The sequence below is a fragment of the Anarhichas minor genome, unplaced genomic scaffold (genome assembly GCF_050575085.1).
Source record: "Anarhichas minor isolate MPS153535 unplaced genomic scaffold, ASM5057508v1 ptg000028l, whole genome shotgun sequence".
Lineage (NCBI taxonomy): Eukaryota > Metazoa > Chordata > Actinopteri > Perciformes > Anarhichadidae > Anarhichas > Anarhichas minor.
In genome coordinates, this window is record NW_027466474.1 from 6,893,779 (window position 1) to 6,911,483 (window position 17,705).

Here is a 17,705-nt window from a genome sequence, read left to right on the forward strand (position 1 = left end):
TGTTAGGTAATGTTTATGTTTACTATGCAAGTCAGGAGCACACTGTCAGTCCCTCTCTCACACACACACACACACACACACACACACACACACACACACACACACACACACACAGACATACATGCACAATTATACTAATGACACTAATGTGCATTGCACATTACATATTTAATATGACAATAACTTGAATTGGTACAAAAAAACATATTGTAGTAAGACATAAAGCATTAAACACCAAGCATTGCCATCTATAGCGACTGTGGCTAAGTGCCGTCTTTCAATCAGAGGGTCGGCGGTTCAATCCCCGGCTCCGCTAGTCGCATGTCGATGTGTCCTTGAGCAAGACACTTAACCCCAAAAAATTGCTCCCGTAGTTGTGCCTACGGTGTAGAAATGTGATAGACTCTGACTTGTAAGTCGCTTTGGATAAAAGCGTCTGCTAAATGACTGTAATGTAATCTATATTGTCCAATCCACTAATCTATTAATCTAAACCTATGCAGGTGGCTGGAGCCCGGTACACCCACGACAGGTCACTAGTCTATCCCAGGACTACCACAGACAACCATTCACAGTCACATCAACTACAACTACAATCCTACAATTTAAAGTTTCCAATTTGACGAACCAGAGCACCCAAAGGAAACCCAAAGACGGGGAGAACATGCAAGGCCCCACAGCCCACAACCCTCTGGCTGCAAGGTGGCAGTGCCAACCTATGCACCAACAACAAGTTATTAAAGGGAAAGTCTTTTACTTTTTTAATTGGCTGTGACTCTTCAAACCTATTCACAATCAATTCGAGAGCAAAATAATTACTATTATAAAAACTTTATTTCATTGCATAATTAGCCTGTGCTGATGCTACTATTGACTACATTAAACATATTCAATAGAGGCAGGCAAGATGGATGAAAGCACACAAGAAAAAAAAACAAGAAAATGCGATGCTGTCAACTCTCATCACAAATTTTCACAAATTAGCAAGACCGACATGTAATCGTGTCTTTGTGTGTGTTCCTGCAGCCTCCCTCACTCAGCCACTCCTTGTGCTGTCAGCATGGCGGCAGGGTGGAGTCAGCGGAGCTGCACATGTTTCAAGTACGCTCTGAAGCGTCACTCCCTCTCTGTCTATCTGCCTTCCCCTAAATGCGTGCATGGCTAAGCTGAAACAGAAAAGAGGAGGGCCCAGTGTGTGTAACCAGCTATGCTTTTTACCAATCAAAGGGGTTTCCCCACCCTCTCTGACTCCCTCCCTCCCTTTTTGCTCAGCCCCTCTGTCTCTAGGCACACCAACCAAAGAAAAAAAAAAAAAAGTGCAGGGAAAAAAAGTGATAAGCAGCAAGCTGCTTCTGGGTTTTGCTTTCAAGCTCACTCCTGCTGAATCGGCGTGAGTGTGTGTGTGTGTGTGTGTGGGGCGTTCACTCTTTCTCCTGCCACAGTAGCAACACATTGCAACAGCGTCTGCCCCGAACAAAAGGCTAAACGCAGCAGAGCCGCAGGAGGAGAAACTCAGGGATAGAAGCAGGCAGAGTGGCCCAGCGTGACTGCACCTCTCACGGGGGAACTCAACCTGCCATTTAGCCTTCCTGGTTCTGGAGTGGAGACACTAGACCAGCCCAGGCTGAGCTGAGGAAAACACCCTGTTAGTGTTTTGTCTTTTACTTTGTCTTTCTTTCATACACCTCAGTCTCAGTAGCCCTTTACTGAGATTCCTGCACCTGCCCTTCATCACCTGGGCGTCTTTCCTTTCCATCCACCTGTGCTAAGAGATGTCAGACGATGACTGCCTCTCGCCCATCGGCCTGGACTGTTGCAGTTGCTGTCTGGACCTGGCCAATGGCTGTGACTACTCCATGGCCAGCAGTCCGGATCGGGGCCTGCCCGGAAGCCCCACCAGCCCCAGTGTCAATCACTTTCGCCAGCTCCGTAGCCAGCTGATGTACCAGAACCTGAACACGGACAAGCTGAACAACATCATGAGGCAGGACTCCCTGGAATCGGTGGTGAGGGACCCCTGCTTCCTGCTGAACGAGGGCATCTGCAACAGCAACATTGACCAGACCATGCTGTCTATACTGCTCTTCTTCCACAGGTATGTCTGTTGTTTGCCTAGCTGACAGGTACACGCTTATCTGATAAGATTACGACTTGATATAGAGGCTTATGTCATTAGGACATGAAATTTGAACTTGTTCTGAAAGTTATTCTCTTTGGAACATTTAGTAATAAATACAGTTATTCTGAAGCAACAGTTTGTTGTCATATTAATTTCCACTTTTTGTGAGGAAGAGAATGTCCTGCTACAAAGTTGCTGTCAGTCGGATAATTAGTTTGGCAGTTTGCATTCAATGATCTCAGCCTCAAATTACCAGTTACTATCTTTCCAGTCGGCCACAGTTTTGACCGTCGCTGAACTCCTGAACCCGAGCCAGAAGTTATTGTACAGTGTTTACTTTGAGAAGCTGTGATTACGTATTGGTCTGTTTGGTTATCGGAGCAGTAAAATGCAGAGATCAGGGAAACAGCAGTAAACACACACACCTGTTATCATCGTAAGAGTCACCTTTGAATGTCATATACTCCGAAGTTGTCATCATTTGTGCCAGTAAAACAGAGATATGTGTTAAAGGACATAACAAATATCTCAGACATACGTATGTTGAATGATAATCTCTCAATAAAAGAGGGGTTTTCTTTTTGGTTTATGGTGGTGTACAGAAGGAATCTTTTTTCCTCATTTCCATTTCCTCATTATAAAAAGCACATACAACTAGTTCTTGTCCCATTAACATTAGTCTTTCAACCAAATATTTAAAAAAGTATTCACGTAAAAAAAGTCTATTGAATTACATTAATTCTAATTTAAGTTTTTTTTAATCCTGGTATTATTAAGTAACCTATCTCAGGTAAAATCCCATATTTGGTCAGAAAGAAAATCTGTGATGGTGTTTATCCTGATAAGATGTGCCTGGAACATAGTAATGGTGTTTGTTATCATAGATTCAGTTTATTACAGATGTTATCATATCAGCAATGTTCTGTTGCCAAGAGACATTATCAGTTATCAAAGTTAGCAGGAGCCAAGCTGCCAAATAAGTAAAATTTTAACCAGCCTTAACTTTGCTGTATATTTGACATACTGTTCATATCTCCTGTGGTGATGATTGATACCGCTTGATTATTAGACCCTACAATAGAAGTAAAACCATTTACTGTGCACAACTTGATTCTGCAGCTTTTATCTATCGATACTTATCAGTGCAGCATTAGGCAGTTGGAAAAAAGCTATTGTTTTTAACACCCGACACATTGCAGTATACAGAAGGGTTTAACTCTGTCTGACGCACTCGCTTTATTTTTCCATCTTACATAACAGCGCGTTAAATTCTCTTTAATTTGACACGGTTTTGGGGGATATCGTTCTTGCTGTGGAGCTGCGTTAGTCAATGAAGGAACAGACTGGTCTTGATTTATTTACGATAGCGAGGGTATGTCGTTATGATTCTGAGGATGAAGAACAAGGGGTGGAGAAACTTTGGATTCGGACTGCAGCTCAATACTTTGAACATGTTCTTAGACTTGAAGTTGTACTTGGAGATGCTCAGGTGAGTTATTATTCACTGCATTCGGTGTATACAGTGTCATGAGTAATGCCTGCCGGCAGGGCTTATTTAAAAGGTGTAACAGTGTTTGTCATAATGACACAGCAATACGTTTTCGCTTCATGCTTTTCTTCACTAACCACAGAGTTACATATCTTGATCTTGTTCACCTTATCTATTCATGTAAAAAATGTATCTGCAGTTCAGATGTAAAATGAAACACATGATTGGCATTTCCTTGGGCAAGAGAAAAATCCGGATGTAAGTGCCAATGTCTTTTTTACCAGAGGCAATGTGGTCACTCACGCCATGCATCTGTCTGCGCCAGCTCAACTGTTTACCTGACAAACAGAGTCTTTAAGCAGAACACTGCCCTTCTCAAGAGGGAATCACAGACACGGATCATGTGGCTTTCGTGGATAAGCTTTCTCGCAGGATTTGAACATTGATTTCAAACGTGTGCCCTTTACGTTTTTTTCATGCAGAAACACAAACGCACTCATTCATTCACACATGTGCTTGCAGTCTAATCCTGTCAGTCGAAGCAAGAAAGCTGCCTTGCTAAGCTGAGGTTTGCACAAGTTCATAGATTTTTTTTTTTTGAGTGCATGCTTCGAGAGGGCCCGGCTCCTGATGAAAGCCTGGCCGAGGTTTATATGACCTCACCCTGGGTGAGCAGCCATCATACCCATTTGCCACTTGTTAACAGAATGAGAGGTTCAGCATAGCACGGCGAAGCATGCCAGGACATCTTTTGGGCTTGTTGAATATCAGTGAGAGGCAGAGGCTGTGGCCAGCAAAGTTGTTTTGTAAATGGTTCGAGGGTCACAGAAATGTGCTCAGAGAGTGCTCAGAGAGTTTGGCGTTTGAGGCAGAGACCTGTGATGAAACCAGAGAAAATGGCACTCTTCCACACCTTCACCTCAGGCAGTCAGTCTGTACTTATCAGTCACTAAACACCATCACATGGCAGGGTGAAGAGGAGTGAAGAGCCTGCAGCGATCACACAGGACTTCAGGTCTTTGACCAGTCAGTCAGTAAGCAGTCAAAATACAAAGGGAAAAGAGCTTAACGGCAGCACAAACGATGTCACAAAGTGTCAAAGACCTCATAAAAGAGTTTTTCTCTGCAGCAGTAACCAATGTGACCACATGACAGGGCTGAAGAAGAGTTTGCACCCTTCAGCCTGCAGAGCTCCCTCCAGGTTTATAGACAAGACAAGAAAAATGCATTTAGTAGAGTGCAGATCTCCGCCAGGTGTGTCCGCAACAGCCACTGTTGTAATGTTTGATTGAATGAATACAAACCACAATCATCGAACCCCCCGTCTAGACTGCAAACATGTCAGGTATGTTTTTCCCTTCGCACGTCTTACGCAACAGATCCGCTCTCATTTTAATCCATACAGCTGCCTGCACCGGCTCTGTGCTGGTTTGCGTGCCAACTGCATCTCACAGGTGTAACCACGACCTGAGGTGTTTTACGCGTCAAGTCTATTTCTCCGATCTTACGTGCGTACACACAAGATTAGAGTCAGCGCTCGGTCCAGTTTGTCATTTGCTAAGCGATAGTTACACATACATAAATACACGGATGCAATTGACTTATCTAGCCGGGAAAATGAATGGAGGAACAATAATTAATCCGTATGGAAGCATGAGTCCAAACTGAAGCAGTTATTGATAACTTATGGCCCCTTATGGCCCCTGGTTAAGAGTAGTGAGGAGTCAACAGTCATTGAGGGAGTAACACAATAAAACAAAAAATGTGAATCACTGCAACCAAGGGAGTGCCTTGAGCATACACTTATAAATGAACACAAAAAAAATGATGCTGGTTGGTCTAGCAGTATGTGAGATTAGCTGTGGACAGACGGACAGAAACAGAGATGGACACGCACAGACACGACTGAATACATAATCTTCTGGAGGAGACAATAACAAGTGTCGGCAAGAAGTTGCATGGCTGAAATTAATTTCCGGATTGGAGGCGAGGTTCACGTCATGTCACCTGTTTGTGCGTTGTATGATAGGGAAGTTTATAACGTCTTTTAGGTTTGATGTTCTGATGTGACATAAGTATGTATTCTTCTAACACTCTGTTGCCTTACAAGCCTCGGCCTCATTACAGTGTTAAAAGTTCCTCACTTTGGCCTGAGATGATCTTTGGCTTGGGTCCAGTTGACTACTGAACATGACCGAGCCCTCCCACAACGGAGTGGAGACAGGATCCAGCTGTGTCAGAGACCCCACTGCACTTTGAAGCTTCACCCTGTGATCAAAATAAAACACGAAATAGCTTTGCAGAGTCCAAGGCCTACATTTAGTGATCCACTGTGGAGGTTAGGGAAAGTGTATTTTCCATGTGTAAGCCGTCCAGGAATCCATACAAATGTATATTTAACAATTCCCAGAAGACAATGATGTCTGTGAAACTACAGGAGATGTTTGTAACCCAGAAAAACAACTTCCATCTCAGTCTGCATTATTGCTTAATAAGTCGGTTTGATATTTTAGTTTTGGTACATTACGGTCATTCAATTCTCTCAAATAGAATATGATCATAAGGTTATACCTTCTTTATCTTGGATATGACTGTAGAGGGACCTGTTGAAATAATTTACATGTAGGTCACACCAATAAAAATATCTCCTATCAGTCAAGGTAGAGCTGAATACAGGGCAGTTCTGCCTGCACAGTTTTTGATACATCGTTGCTGATGACAGCACCTGTATCCAATTACATTGTTTTTGATCCAAGCTCTTCTTTGCAACAAAATGAAACTGTGTAACTTGGTGGACAAATGGGTCCTACAGACGTTTGCAGAGAGTTACATAACTTCATGGGTTGGAGGTGGCAGGAGACACAGATGCGGACCATATAACAGGGATTAGTGGTGAGAAGGCTGTTGGGGTGGAAGAACAGATTCATGGCCAGGCAAGTCTTAGGAGTCAATCCGTAACAAACAAAGGCCACAAAGGCGAGGTCTAAGCAACGTCAGGGTAGGGAGTGGGAGAGCTACAGGGAGAGGCAGCTCGAGAGAGAGAGTCAGTGATAGACAAACGGCCAGACAGGAGGCCGTTGCAAAGACGAAACATCGACAGGACTTGCCAAAAATAGTGTGCTGTTGACGTTAGATAGAACTCTGATATGTATGTAGACTGCAGATGTCTGTGGTAAAAGTCACAACCTTTTTTTCTATAGTTAAAGGAAGTCATTCTTTAGGGGGCAGCAGGAAGCAAAAAGCCATAATACGTGTTTGTTTTACAGATGTTTTTATGGGTTTCCTAAATAACACAGTCTTTAAACCACTTCTGTGTTGAAAAGAGACAGAGCAAGAGATTGATTCACAATATTAGTAATTACTAGATTTTCAAACACATGTTGGTATTTGGTGTGTTTTCCCCGCGACGCAGCCCTGTGCTTTGATTTTATCACTGAGGGAGCAATTTAAAGAGGGATGTACAATAATGACTTTTTAATGGACCTCTTGAGTTACAGCCTTGTTGTGTTGAGACTGTGTGAATAGGCTGCTCTTGGTACCGTGCCAGTCGATTCCTGGAACCACTGTTGACTGGTTTGCCTGCAAGTGTATTTGTACGTATATGTGTGGGTGTATGCGAGTACTCTACAGACCTCCACTAGTGGATTCAACACTGTCTTATTTCTATAAAGTGGGTATCAAGTTGTACAACATACATTTACCCCGAAACTTAATTCCCAATGCAATTTCGTTGTATGGGAACGTAATCTTTTGGAGACAGGGCTGTCCAAACACCACTTCAGCAGACAGATCAGTGTGTGTCAACTGGGAAATCCACCGACACACCCTGTACCATAGGTTGATGCAACCTCTTGTGTACGGCTCTGCATGTCTTTACCAACACCGCTACGGTTCCGTATTCGGTTTCCCCTAGCAACACATTAACATAATTTGCTAATCATATTGCAGTCACAGTAACTCTTTCTGTGCACTTTACTTTGATTGCTGCAAACGTTTCTTTCCGTGTTAATAACCTTTTATATGATGGTTATAAGAATCAGATAATCTTACATTCCCCGCCCCTTTAATAGAGTTTTGTTACTTTGTTGTTTTACAAAATACAACAGACCCATCAGATTTCTAACAAGTTCCATGAAGTGTTTTTGACAGATAATTTAATATTAGTATAATACTAAGATATAATACAAGGTCTGGCAATATTCAATATTTTTCTTATTGACAACTAATCCCATTAAAAAAAACAATGAAGTGATCCTACTTACAAGTATTATTTATCAGTATGTTTTCAGTATGAACAAATGGGCATGTGGCTGACAGAACAGGGAAAGATAGACTAATGGATTGTTGATTTTGGTCTTTTCATGGAAATTGTTGACAATAACAATTACAGCCACCCTTATTCTTTTAGTCATTAGAAAGGCTCCATGGTGACCTTGATAGCAAATATGTTTTTTTTTATTATTAAGCCCGTCAATCTTTTAATCAAACAACCCTGTACTCATTGACAGCTGCAAGGGTAAGGAATGAGTAACTTATCTGTCTGTCCTGAAGACGTGAGAAACACTCTATGGCAACGCACACACACACACATATAAACACACTTACTGTACAGTATACAGTACACAAAGGTGACCCACAGCATTATGCTGTTGTTGACACGTCACCACAGCAGAATCCAGCTAAGCTCCTTTGTCCTGAGAGACAGAGTGGAGATGCAGTACGGTATGTACCGGATTAGAAATCCATAAGGAACTCATAACGTTCGCCATCTGGGTCAAATCCTCAACATGTGCTGGGAAAGACTTCAAGAAAGGATTCACCTCTAAACGTATTTAGTCACAATGTGATTATGGAAAAATTACCCAAAAAGTAATTTTGACAAAAGTCATTGAACACATGAAAAAGAGATCCAATATGTATCATAAAAGTGCTTTGATCAGCCAGAATCTACTTACTGCTTACTGTGTGCATCTTCATAAAATACACTAAATATACACCTAATACCCGAATAATAAAAAACAAAAGTAATTCAATGGAAGTGAAAAATAAAAGGGTCATGCTCTGATTGTGGTTCTAGTGTCAAGGACATACTGGGCTCTTTGTGTTGTGGTCATGGAGCAAAATGTGTCCAGAATAATGTTGTGGTTTCTGTTTAAATGTATTTGTACCGAAGGCTCAGCCTTGCCACATAAACATGACTTTAAAAAAATAATGAAGAATTCCTGGAGCAAGTACATGCAAAAGAAGTATGAATTTCAGAACAATGAAAAGAAGGAAGCATTATTTAAAAAAATTAATTCCACAAATACTTCAAAAGAGGGAAGCAGTACCGCCCATCCATTAAACCCTTTCTTCTTCTTCCATGCTTCATGTTTGTGGAACTCTCTAAGTCCTTCCCGCTTTTATTTTCCACATCTCTTCCTTCTGTCATTATCTTTTCCTCCCTCTCTCTGTCTTTCTTCTTCTTCATTCTTTCTCCATCTCAGTTGTTTTTTGTCTATGATACTTATATAAGTCTGAGGGAAAGGGGGAGGGGGCAGTGACCATGGCTTGTGCCAGCGGCCTTATCTGTTTGGACCATGGCGCCTATTTAGATAATACGGCAGCATGTCAACACTTTCATCACGCACACTCCCACACACACACACACACACACACACACACACACACACACACACACACACACACACACACACACACAGCCCTGTATTTGAGGGTGAGCTATAGTGTCAAACAGTCAATATGTGATAATTACACAAGGCATTAGTCAGCAATACTGCTTGCGTCTTTCTCTTTTCATCAGACTGCAGCTCGCACTCGACAACCTGCACCTTCAGACAGGCAACGGAAAAAATATGTGTATTGTCTTCAGTGTAGTTCATGGTGTAGATGCAGGGAAGCGGGAATGCAGGGAAGAGTTGCACACCCTGTACCACCCAGGCTGAGCGGTGCACTCAAATTTTCATTCTGTGCTATTTTCAATGGCAAGGTTTGGGTTTCCCACTCTGACTTTTTCTTACTCTGCATGAGAAGTGAGAATGTGGTAACCCAGCCTGCTGCTACGGGCCAAGCTAAAGTTTGGCTGAGGTGAGGAACAGTAGATCTGGAGTGAAAGCAAATATTTTTCATGTCCAGACTATAAAAGTTTGACTGACTTTAAGCATGTATCCAAAGTGAAATAGTTTGTACTAAAACTCAACATTACATTTTATTTTTTTTCCCCAGCATCGCTTAGAAGTATACTGGCAGACTTAATTTCAGATTCATTCTGATGCTAATTCCATCTGTTTCTCTCTGGACGCCTGTTCCATAATCCCAAGTGCTGTTGTCAGTTTTTCTCTTACCACAATAGTCTGCGACACAATGCAGCCAGACGTTGCTTTTGTGGAATGGGACTGAGCCAGGCCTATCATTAGCCTTATCTTATTCTCCCTGGGCACTATTCACATGCAGGTTGGGTACATGATGTACCCTGGGTGCACACACACACACACATACACACAGACATAGTGACACATGTACACAATAGAAAGGGACTAAAGAGCCTTATCAAATATCAATGAGTGTGCATACACACACACACATACAGCCACACAAACACTGATGTGTTTCCCCCTGCAGGGCACAGAGCTAGTATTAGACATACTTTATCAACGGTGTTGCCACAGCCCATTACTGAGAAGTGCTCATAGTCTCTGGGAAAGAAAACAATTACCTCTCAGAGCTTCTGCAGGTCATGAGGACATGCTTTCCAGAACACAGGAATGGTTGCAGCACTAGGACCAATCGCATGTTACATTTGTAACATGCTGCGCTTCTATGTTCAGTAAACAATTCTGAGTTCTTGGGGTGGATGTGTAATCTAACAGAGAAGAAGAGTAATGTTTCCCAGACGTGACTCTCTCGTAATGCAATAAAAAAATAAATGTGTAATTGGATTTATAATGGAGTTTCTGACATCTGCTTCCCATCACACAATCATATCCCTAATTTAATCTACAGTACCTGAGTGGTGTTTCAACACCCACCACCTTAACCTCACTGTCATCCATAATTGCATCATTAATTTGGGCTTTTGCACAACATTGAGAGGGTAAGAAAGAATAAACAAGTGAGAGACTTAACACAGCTGTCTAGCTGGGAGCAGAACATTTTAGGCAACCTGCTCACGCCCTGGTGCAATGAGTTTGTTTCATCAGATGGATCTAGGTATGCAATAAACGTCTTTGCTAAATCAAGAAAACATTTATTTTTTCTGCGGGCAGAGGCAGTGAATATGGTTCGTTACTGGTGCGTCCAAATTTCCAAACTCATTGGCTTCAAGTGTTCAGGAAAACAGAAGAAACTGGAAAACGAAAAACAAAATGTACCAATTTCTTTCCGGGATGGGCAATGCAGTTATCATGGTGAGTCACCGACCATGAACAAATAAAGCTGTTTATATGGGCAGTTTATTGCATACAACCATGGCTCTTAATATCAAGTCAGTTCCCCTCCCGACAACTTTAGAGGTTTGCTGGTTTAAGGACCACTTTGGTCCCAGTTGCAGGCTGAAAAGGTGGCGCTGTTCTGCCTGGCTCTTTTTCGCCCCCTGGATGCCTTTCTGGCAGACAAAAGCCTGCGAGAGAGAAAAGAGAAAAATAAACGTGTGTGCCAAGTTTCAGTGATTTATTTCTGGCTGTTCCCCAGCAGAGAGAGAGAGAGAGAGAGACTAGCAGAATTAAATGAGCGAAAATACCAAGATGCATCCTGTCTAAGAGCTAATTTCTGTCTTTGTGTTGCTGTGTTTAAAGGAAGCAGTTGTACCATGGAGCGGGCCGGGCCGGTCGTATCTGATCCCCTGTTATTTTACCGTGCCATCACAAGCACCAGTGACATTAAATGACCTCTTTCTGCATTCCTTCCAGTATGGTGTCATGGAGAGCAATGAGTCACAGATCATCATTATGTTTGCATGCTGTGGTGTTTACACAGTCTGGGTTTAGGCTAAACAACGACCCTCTGAAAGCGTGTAGATGTTTGTGCTGTAGAGCAATAGATGCTGGGCTCAGGAACCAACTAGGCCAATGCCAAGAAAGTGTGGGACTCGGGGAGGAATGTTGACGAATGCTGAAACTCTCTTCCCCTCCCTTTCTTTGTGTATTCCTCTCAACTGTCTCTCGCGCACTCTTGTGCATATACTCGTCCACACCCACACCCACACACACTCACAGATTCAATCCGGGCCTCCATCCACGTCCCTGACACAAGTCTTTCAGGGGCCTGCAATGCACACAAAGGATTCCTATAAGGGGAAGTGGAGCCTGCACCGCTAGAGAGAAAGAAAAGAGTGGAATTTATGTAACACTCGAGGTCACAACCTTTTCGGCACTTGTGAGCCGACGGTGTGGAAGTGAGCTGGGATCAGGAGGTTTTCTTACATCAGTAGGAGCGTCTTTTGCTGTAGAAGAGCTTGAGCTGAGCAGGGAGACAGTTGACCCCCTTTTAAACTAAAAAGTTACAGCTCGGTGGCCAGGTCACCCTAAACAAGTCAAGAAAATAGAGTTTCTAGAGGTTCAGATTCAATTCCAAAGAAGCAAATATGCAACAAATGAGGTATGGTGCCATTTTCCACAATATAAACTATCTTTTTAATTTGGAGCACTATTTAAGGAGCAGTTCCCTTATTATGTCCATGGTGCTGAAGTGGTAGTTCACATCTGCAGGAATTTGAGAGGAAATCATGGTCATCTGTGAGGAACACGACTCTTCTCTCTCCTTCTCCTACACATTTCCATCCGTCAGCTCCACATAGTGTTTTAACTGATGATCATCCACAAGCGTGTTTAGCACGCTCCATTATTTTCGGCTAAGATTTCAATTTAAAAACGACTTTCCTACATATATAAAACAAACAAATAACGACAGGGAATGTTATGAATGGTCAGAATGCTGATGCAGTCTCGCACATATGTGCCTGAGGGTAAATCCAAGTAACATATGGGGGATGAGGATCCTCTTTGGGTTGGAGCGATCAATAGGCGAACGTTCTGACCCTCCAACCATGAATAATTTGTGGGTCTACTGGCTGAGAGCTGAGTCCTTTTCTCACCCGAGGTTGCATTAGAAACAGACAGACACAACAGTGTGGAAGTGTTGGCAAAACACTGGCTTCAATGCTCTTTCCATGATTTTATCAGCAGAATTATCACTTTAAATCGAGATGAATGTGTCATTATCTGATCCATTTAGTGGCTTGGTGTATTTATAGGACTCTATTTGTTCACGGGCCCACTTCCTAGCCCTTTAGAGGGAGAGGATGCTATTGTAGCTCATATCAGTGGGAAATTCGCAGAAACACCCTGATGAAAAAACAAAGTCCCTTGCTGTTATTCTTTGACAGCTAGCAAGGGCTTGATATGAAAGAATAAAAACGGAAAGACAAGCTGGATACTTCCTCCTTTTGATATTCAAATATTTAGAAAATCATATCAGATTCAGACAAGGCAGCACTTGTCCCCGTGAGTACAATAATATCTAGGCCATTGCATTGAAAACAGCATCGCTAAGCGCCTCTCCTGGGGCCCCTCTTTTGAGGTGAGACTCTCATTTGCCCTCATGTTGGCATCTTAACTGGCATTTGGATTTTATTCGAAAACAGATCAGTTTAGCCAAGGCCTGAGCACATTGGTTAAATGTTCACATAGTAACTCTTCTTTGTTAAACAACGAATTCATGTATTTCACATTGCCCTGCAGCCTAAACAGTCAATGGCACCTGCTGCCTGTCACCAACACAAAGAGACGTGCAGTGGGACAGATTAAAGACTTAGATTCAGCTTATAATGTCGACCCCATGATAAGAGGCTAACGAGTTTTGCAGATGTCTGCACTGTTGCTGCTGAACAACATTCTACTGAACCAGCTCTAAGATGTGTCGTCATATAAACACAGGTGGGGTTTTTAACTGGCATACCTAACTATCACTCATCTTTACAACACAATGCTTAATCATAGTGTCCATGGTATCGTTGCTTGCAAAGAAAAGGCGGAACCTTCTAAAATGTTGTTTTCACATGACAGTGTTCCTCTGAGGCTTCCACCACATCATGTGCGGCAGCAACTCACTAGATGGAACGGGCCAAAACGTTTTGCTGATTGAGTAAACCCAAAGCCAATAATGAGTCATTTTAGCAGTTAGATTTGAGGTATTTGCCATATTAAGACTATCGCTCTTTCTCTTTTGCAAACAAACCTGCATGCCCCCCACCCCCCACCCCCATATCTCAAGGTAACCATGTTTTTTTTAAAGTTTACCTAAAGAACTGGGAGTACAGCCAAAGCCTCCTATCAGAGGAAACACTGGCCAACAACAGCTGTGAAAGCCCTCTCCTCCCCCTCTTCATTTCTCTTCCTCATTTTTGCATCTTCCTGTTTTGGTGGTTGGTGGCTCCCTGCTCAGTCACCAATACAAAGCAAAGGGCTGTCCTCAGGCTGCAGAGCGCAGACAGACAGTATCTGGTGAACTGAGGAAAGGCGATACCGTGGATTCTTGTTATTGCACTAATTTGACTTTCTGCCTTTTTTTCTTTTTATATACAGACAGACAGCTTTGATGGAAGAGCTGAGAGAGAATAGAAATCAAAATAGCAAGAGACATTAATGCTAATATTCTGTAGTCACACAATGACACAGTGTCCTTCTAGTCAAATAGAGGAAATACTGCTTCAAAATGTGGTTCGCTGTATCTATGTTAAAGGAAATATGCATATCTTGCAGTCATGGGCGTGTCAGTGTGCCAAGTGTTAATCTGCCTGAACACAGGTCATTTATGAGATGTACATAACATATGATATCTGCTCATTCACACACATACACATGTCTACTTGTAATATGTGCTTATACATGGGCTATGTTACACAAAATTCCATCTTTTTCAGTTTAATAAAGCAGACTAAATAAGAAAACAAGTTTTCTGCATGGTGTGTGTGTGTGTGTGTGTGTGAGACTGTATATTTCGTACTTTGCTTTCAGCACTAAAACAGACAGTTGTACTGTTCCTAAATGCTTTTTTAATATTTTTTTTAAATAACAAGATGGAAGGGCATGATCGGGCAGCATCACTGTGTGGTCACCCTTTCTGCGGGAATACAGCTCAGAGTACAGCTCTGAGACAGGATAACTACCTCGAATCAGGGTTAGGCAGACCTGGGAAATGCCAGTAAGATAGGATTTACTGCTCAGGGACTGTGTGAAAGGACAGGAATAGCAATAACTGTTAGAGGAGGAGGCGTGCGGAGCAGACAGAGAAGAACAAAGAGGGTGTTAGAGAACTGAAAACAAACGAGGCTGATGACACAGACAGCAGGACAAACGTCTGTGCGCAAGGTGGCAGGCAAGATACAAAAGTTACATGGCCAGAAATCGGTCATTAGCGAGATACATTCAGAAATGTGCCACTCCAATACACAATATTTAAAAACACAAGGAGCACATACTGTTACTATTACTATTTTGATTTGTATATTATAAAGGCTGCCAGCGACCTTGCAGGCGCCACAGCGAGCTGCTTCCTCTGCGGTCGGATTATAATTACAGTCCCACCAAGAAAGCCCACCACGGTCATTAAACTGGTGTGAAGAAGACAATCAGTCCCGTAGGCTGGAAAAAACTGATAATGACTTGCTGTTTTTTACGGGGTGCATGTACTTGGTGTTTGTGTGTGTGTGTGTGTAGGTCAGGAGTTATCCAGTGGGTGTGGGAACCTGTGAAATACCCGATTTTGTTTCAGTTCTGCAAATCCTGACATGGTTCCTCATAACAGCCTGCATAGCGTAACTGATGTTTGTTTCATTTACAATTCACAGGTTAATTTACTGTAATAACAAAGAGGGCCAGAGGCTTTTAATGATAAAAAAAAATCAGTAATCTTCATGAGAATCTATCGAGGTAATAATAAATCTTACACAGAAACCAATACACTGAAAGGTCCAAGATCTGTGCCGTATGATATGGATCCCCAGAAATGACGCAATTTAAATTTAATCAGGCAAATACTTATTGTTACTAGATTCACTGTATGATGGATAGATTTTAGATTACAGGCCGATAAAATGTCAAGACAGAGTTCCAACTTTGTCTCTGGCAAACACCCTGGCACATACTTGCACTTTTTTGCAATAACTCTGCAACAACAAACTTGAGCCTGGTACATTTCATGACGCGCTGCAGCGTGCTGTGGTGTTATTACAGCAGTTGGAGCCAACGACAACCCTGGATCAGTACGCTGCTCTGGGGTGCAGTGACCTCCCTGACCCCTCTCAGTCACTTCCTCTTTATATAAGTTTCTCTGGATAGTTTTAATTGCTTTCCAGGGAATATATTTTGAATGAATTGTACTGCTTCACCTTGCTGTGCCGTCACGATGTAGAGTCGATACCAAGCTGATGGGAACCTTGTCCTGCAATGCTTGGACTCTGTGACTTGGGTATAGGTAAGGTGACAACTTACTGGCTCCCAGACACTGCTTACGTGGGCAAATCTGTCCATCTCCAAAACAACAGAGAGCTCTTGCGTAATTCCCTATGTCAATAAGCCAGATCTGATTAGAGATTTTATGTCTATCATTCCAAAAAGATCTCAAGCATCATATTCTCACGTTCGAACGGACTGTTTTGATTGATGCCAGAGAATGACATTTACAGAATTGAGTTAGCTTTTTTTTTTTCATCGATCTCACCTCCTAGCAGTGTTAATCCTTAAATCTCCAAGAGCATTTCTTTCTTAAGTGTATCTAATCCAACATAAAAGAGCTCAGTCCTAAGAAAAGTGTCAAGCTGGTGAAGAATCTCTCGATATCAATGTCTTAAGAATGTAAGCAGCCGCCTGCCAAACGCTGGCAATCTACACGTCCAGACAGAGACAAAAACAGAGTGTGTCTGCTTGTATGCATGTGTGTCTGTGTGTGTGCTTTGTCTTCATATGTCAATCACCTCAGATTTGTGTGCATATCAAATACATGTCCATTTCCGTGTGACTACGTATCTTGGTGCACGTTGGTTCCTTTTTGCACGCATACGTGGATATGAATCTCTGTGTTGTTGGCGTCCATGCTTGAATGCTCACCTTAACTGGCAACGGAGTGTGACTGTGTACCTGTGTGGTGCGTGCGTGCAAAACAAATACGAGTGTTCTTTGGTTTCATAAGTGAACTTTGGACCTCTCGGCGACACGCAGGAGGGAGGCCAATTTAGCCTACATTGTTTACCCGAGCCTTGAAACAATGACTGGGATGGTAGATCGTGTTTACTCGCTCTGCTGTGCTGCCTCAAGACCAGGAAAATGACAACTCAAAAACACAATTTGTCTTGTGTACTCTGACCGACTCCAAGTTCAAGGGTTCCTTCAAGTGGAAGTATTTCCTGTTTGTTTCTCGGAGGAGAGCTTGAACCTTAACTTTGCTGTCAGCCAATCATTTGCTGCAAAATCCTCAACTTTAAAGAGACTGTTTTATCTGTGGCCATCAAGCTGAGGTGGAATTAATGCTGGCTTTAAGCGTATTGTCAATGGAAATCCCTGACAATTAGATTTGTTTGTATTTCAAAGCAGCGAATAAAATGTTCCCTATGAGACTTGTCACAACCTCACAACAATTTTGCAATTATTCAAAACCGCTTTGTTTTTGCAAATTGCAAAGTAGTGACACAATTAATGTGATTATTCAGCAGCTACTGCATAACGTACTTGCTTAGTTCAAACATTTGCATTAATTACAAAGCAGCATGCTCACTGTTGCTGAGACGCGTTTTCAAGGAGAATCCCATTAGAAAAAGGAGAGAAACTCCCAAGTAGCCTGAAAACCACACTGATGGAAGTGGCATCTCCAAATGTTAAATGAATGCACTGTATTGTGAAACTGTGCATGCTAACTGCCTATGTTTATATTATTCACATCATTGTATTGTCTATGTGAGCTATCACCAAATATGCTGAAGTCTAGTTCTCTTCTGTTCCCTTCTCCTGGACCCTGCTGTAAGTCTACAAATGTGTGTGTGTGTGTGTGTGTGTGTGTGTGTGTGTGTGTGTGTGTGTGTGTGTGACCAAGAAAAGAAAACTAAAC

General features: G+C 42.4%; 1 protein-coding gene and 1 long non-coding RNA gene across 3 annotated transcripts in view; one reads left to right on the top strand and one right to left on the bottom strand.

Annotated features, from left to right (window-relative positions):
• Positions 1-815: 815 nt before the first annotated feature.
• Positions 816-14,314, bottom strand: LOC142962826 (uncharacterized). Of its 2 annotated transcripts, XR_012957368.1 has the most exons (4): positions 13,904-14,314; positions 12,029-12,129; positions 11,820-11,919; positions 816-11,226 (listed from the first exon to the last, which is right to left on the bottom strand). It is a non-coding gene; the product is annotated as an uncharacterized LOC142962826 (long non-coding RNA). The 2 variants fall into 2 exon arrangements; XR_012957367.1 differs by lacking the exon at positions 13,904-14,314 and having other exon boundaries at positions 12,029-13,866.
• Positions 1,298-17,705, top strand: part of tsc22d3 (TSC22 domain family, member 3) — a 29,825-nt gene continuing 13,417 nt past the window's right edge. Inside the window, exon 1 of the mRNA XM_076103477.1 lies at positions 1,298-2,095. Within this exon, the coding sequence (XP_075959592.1) occupies positions 1,773-2,095 (323 nt within the window). The 5' untranslated portion in view covers positions 1,298-1,772. The remainder of the gene's footprint in view (positions 2,096-17,705) is intronic.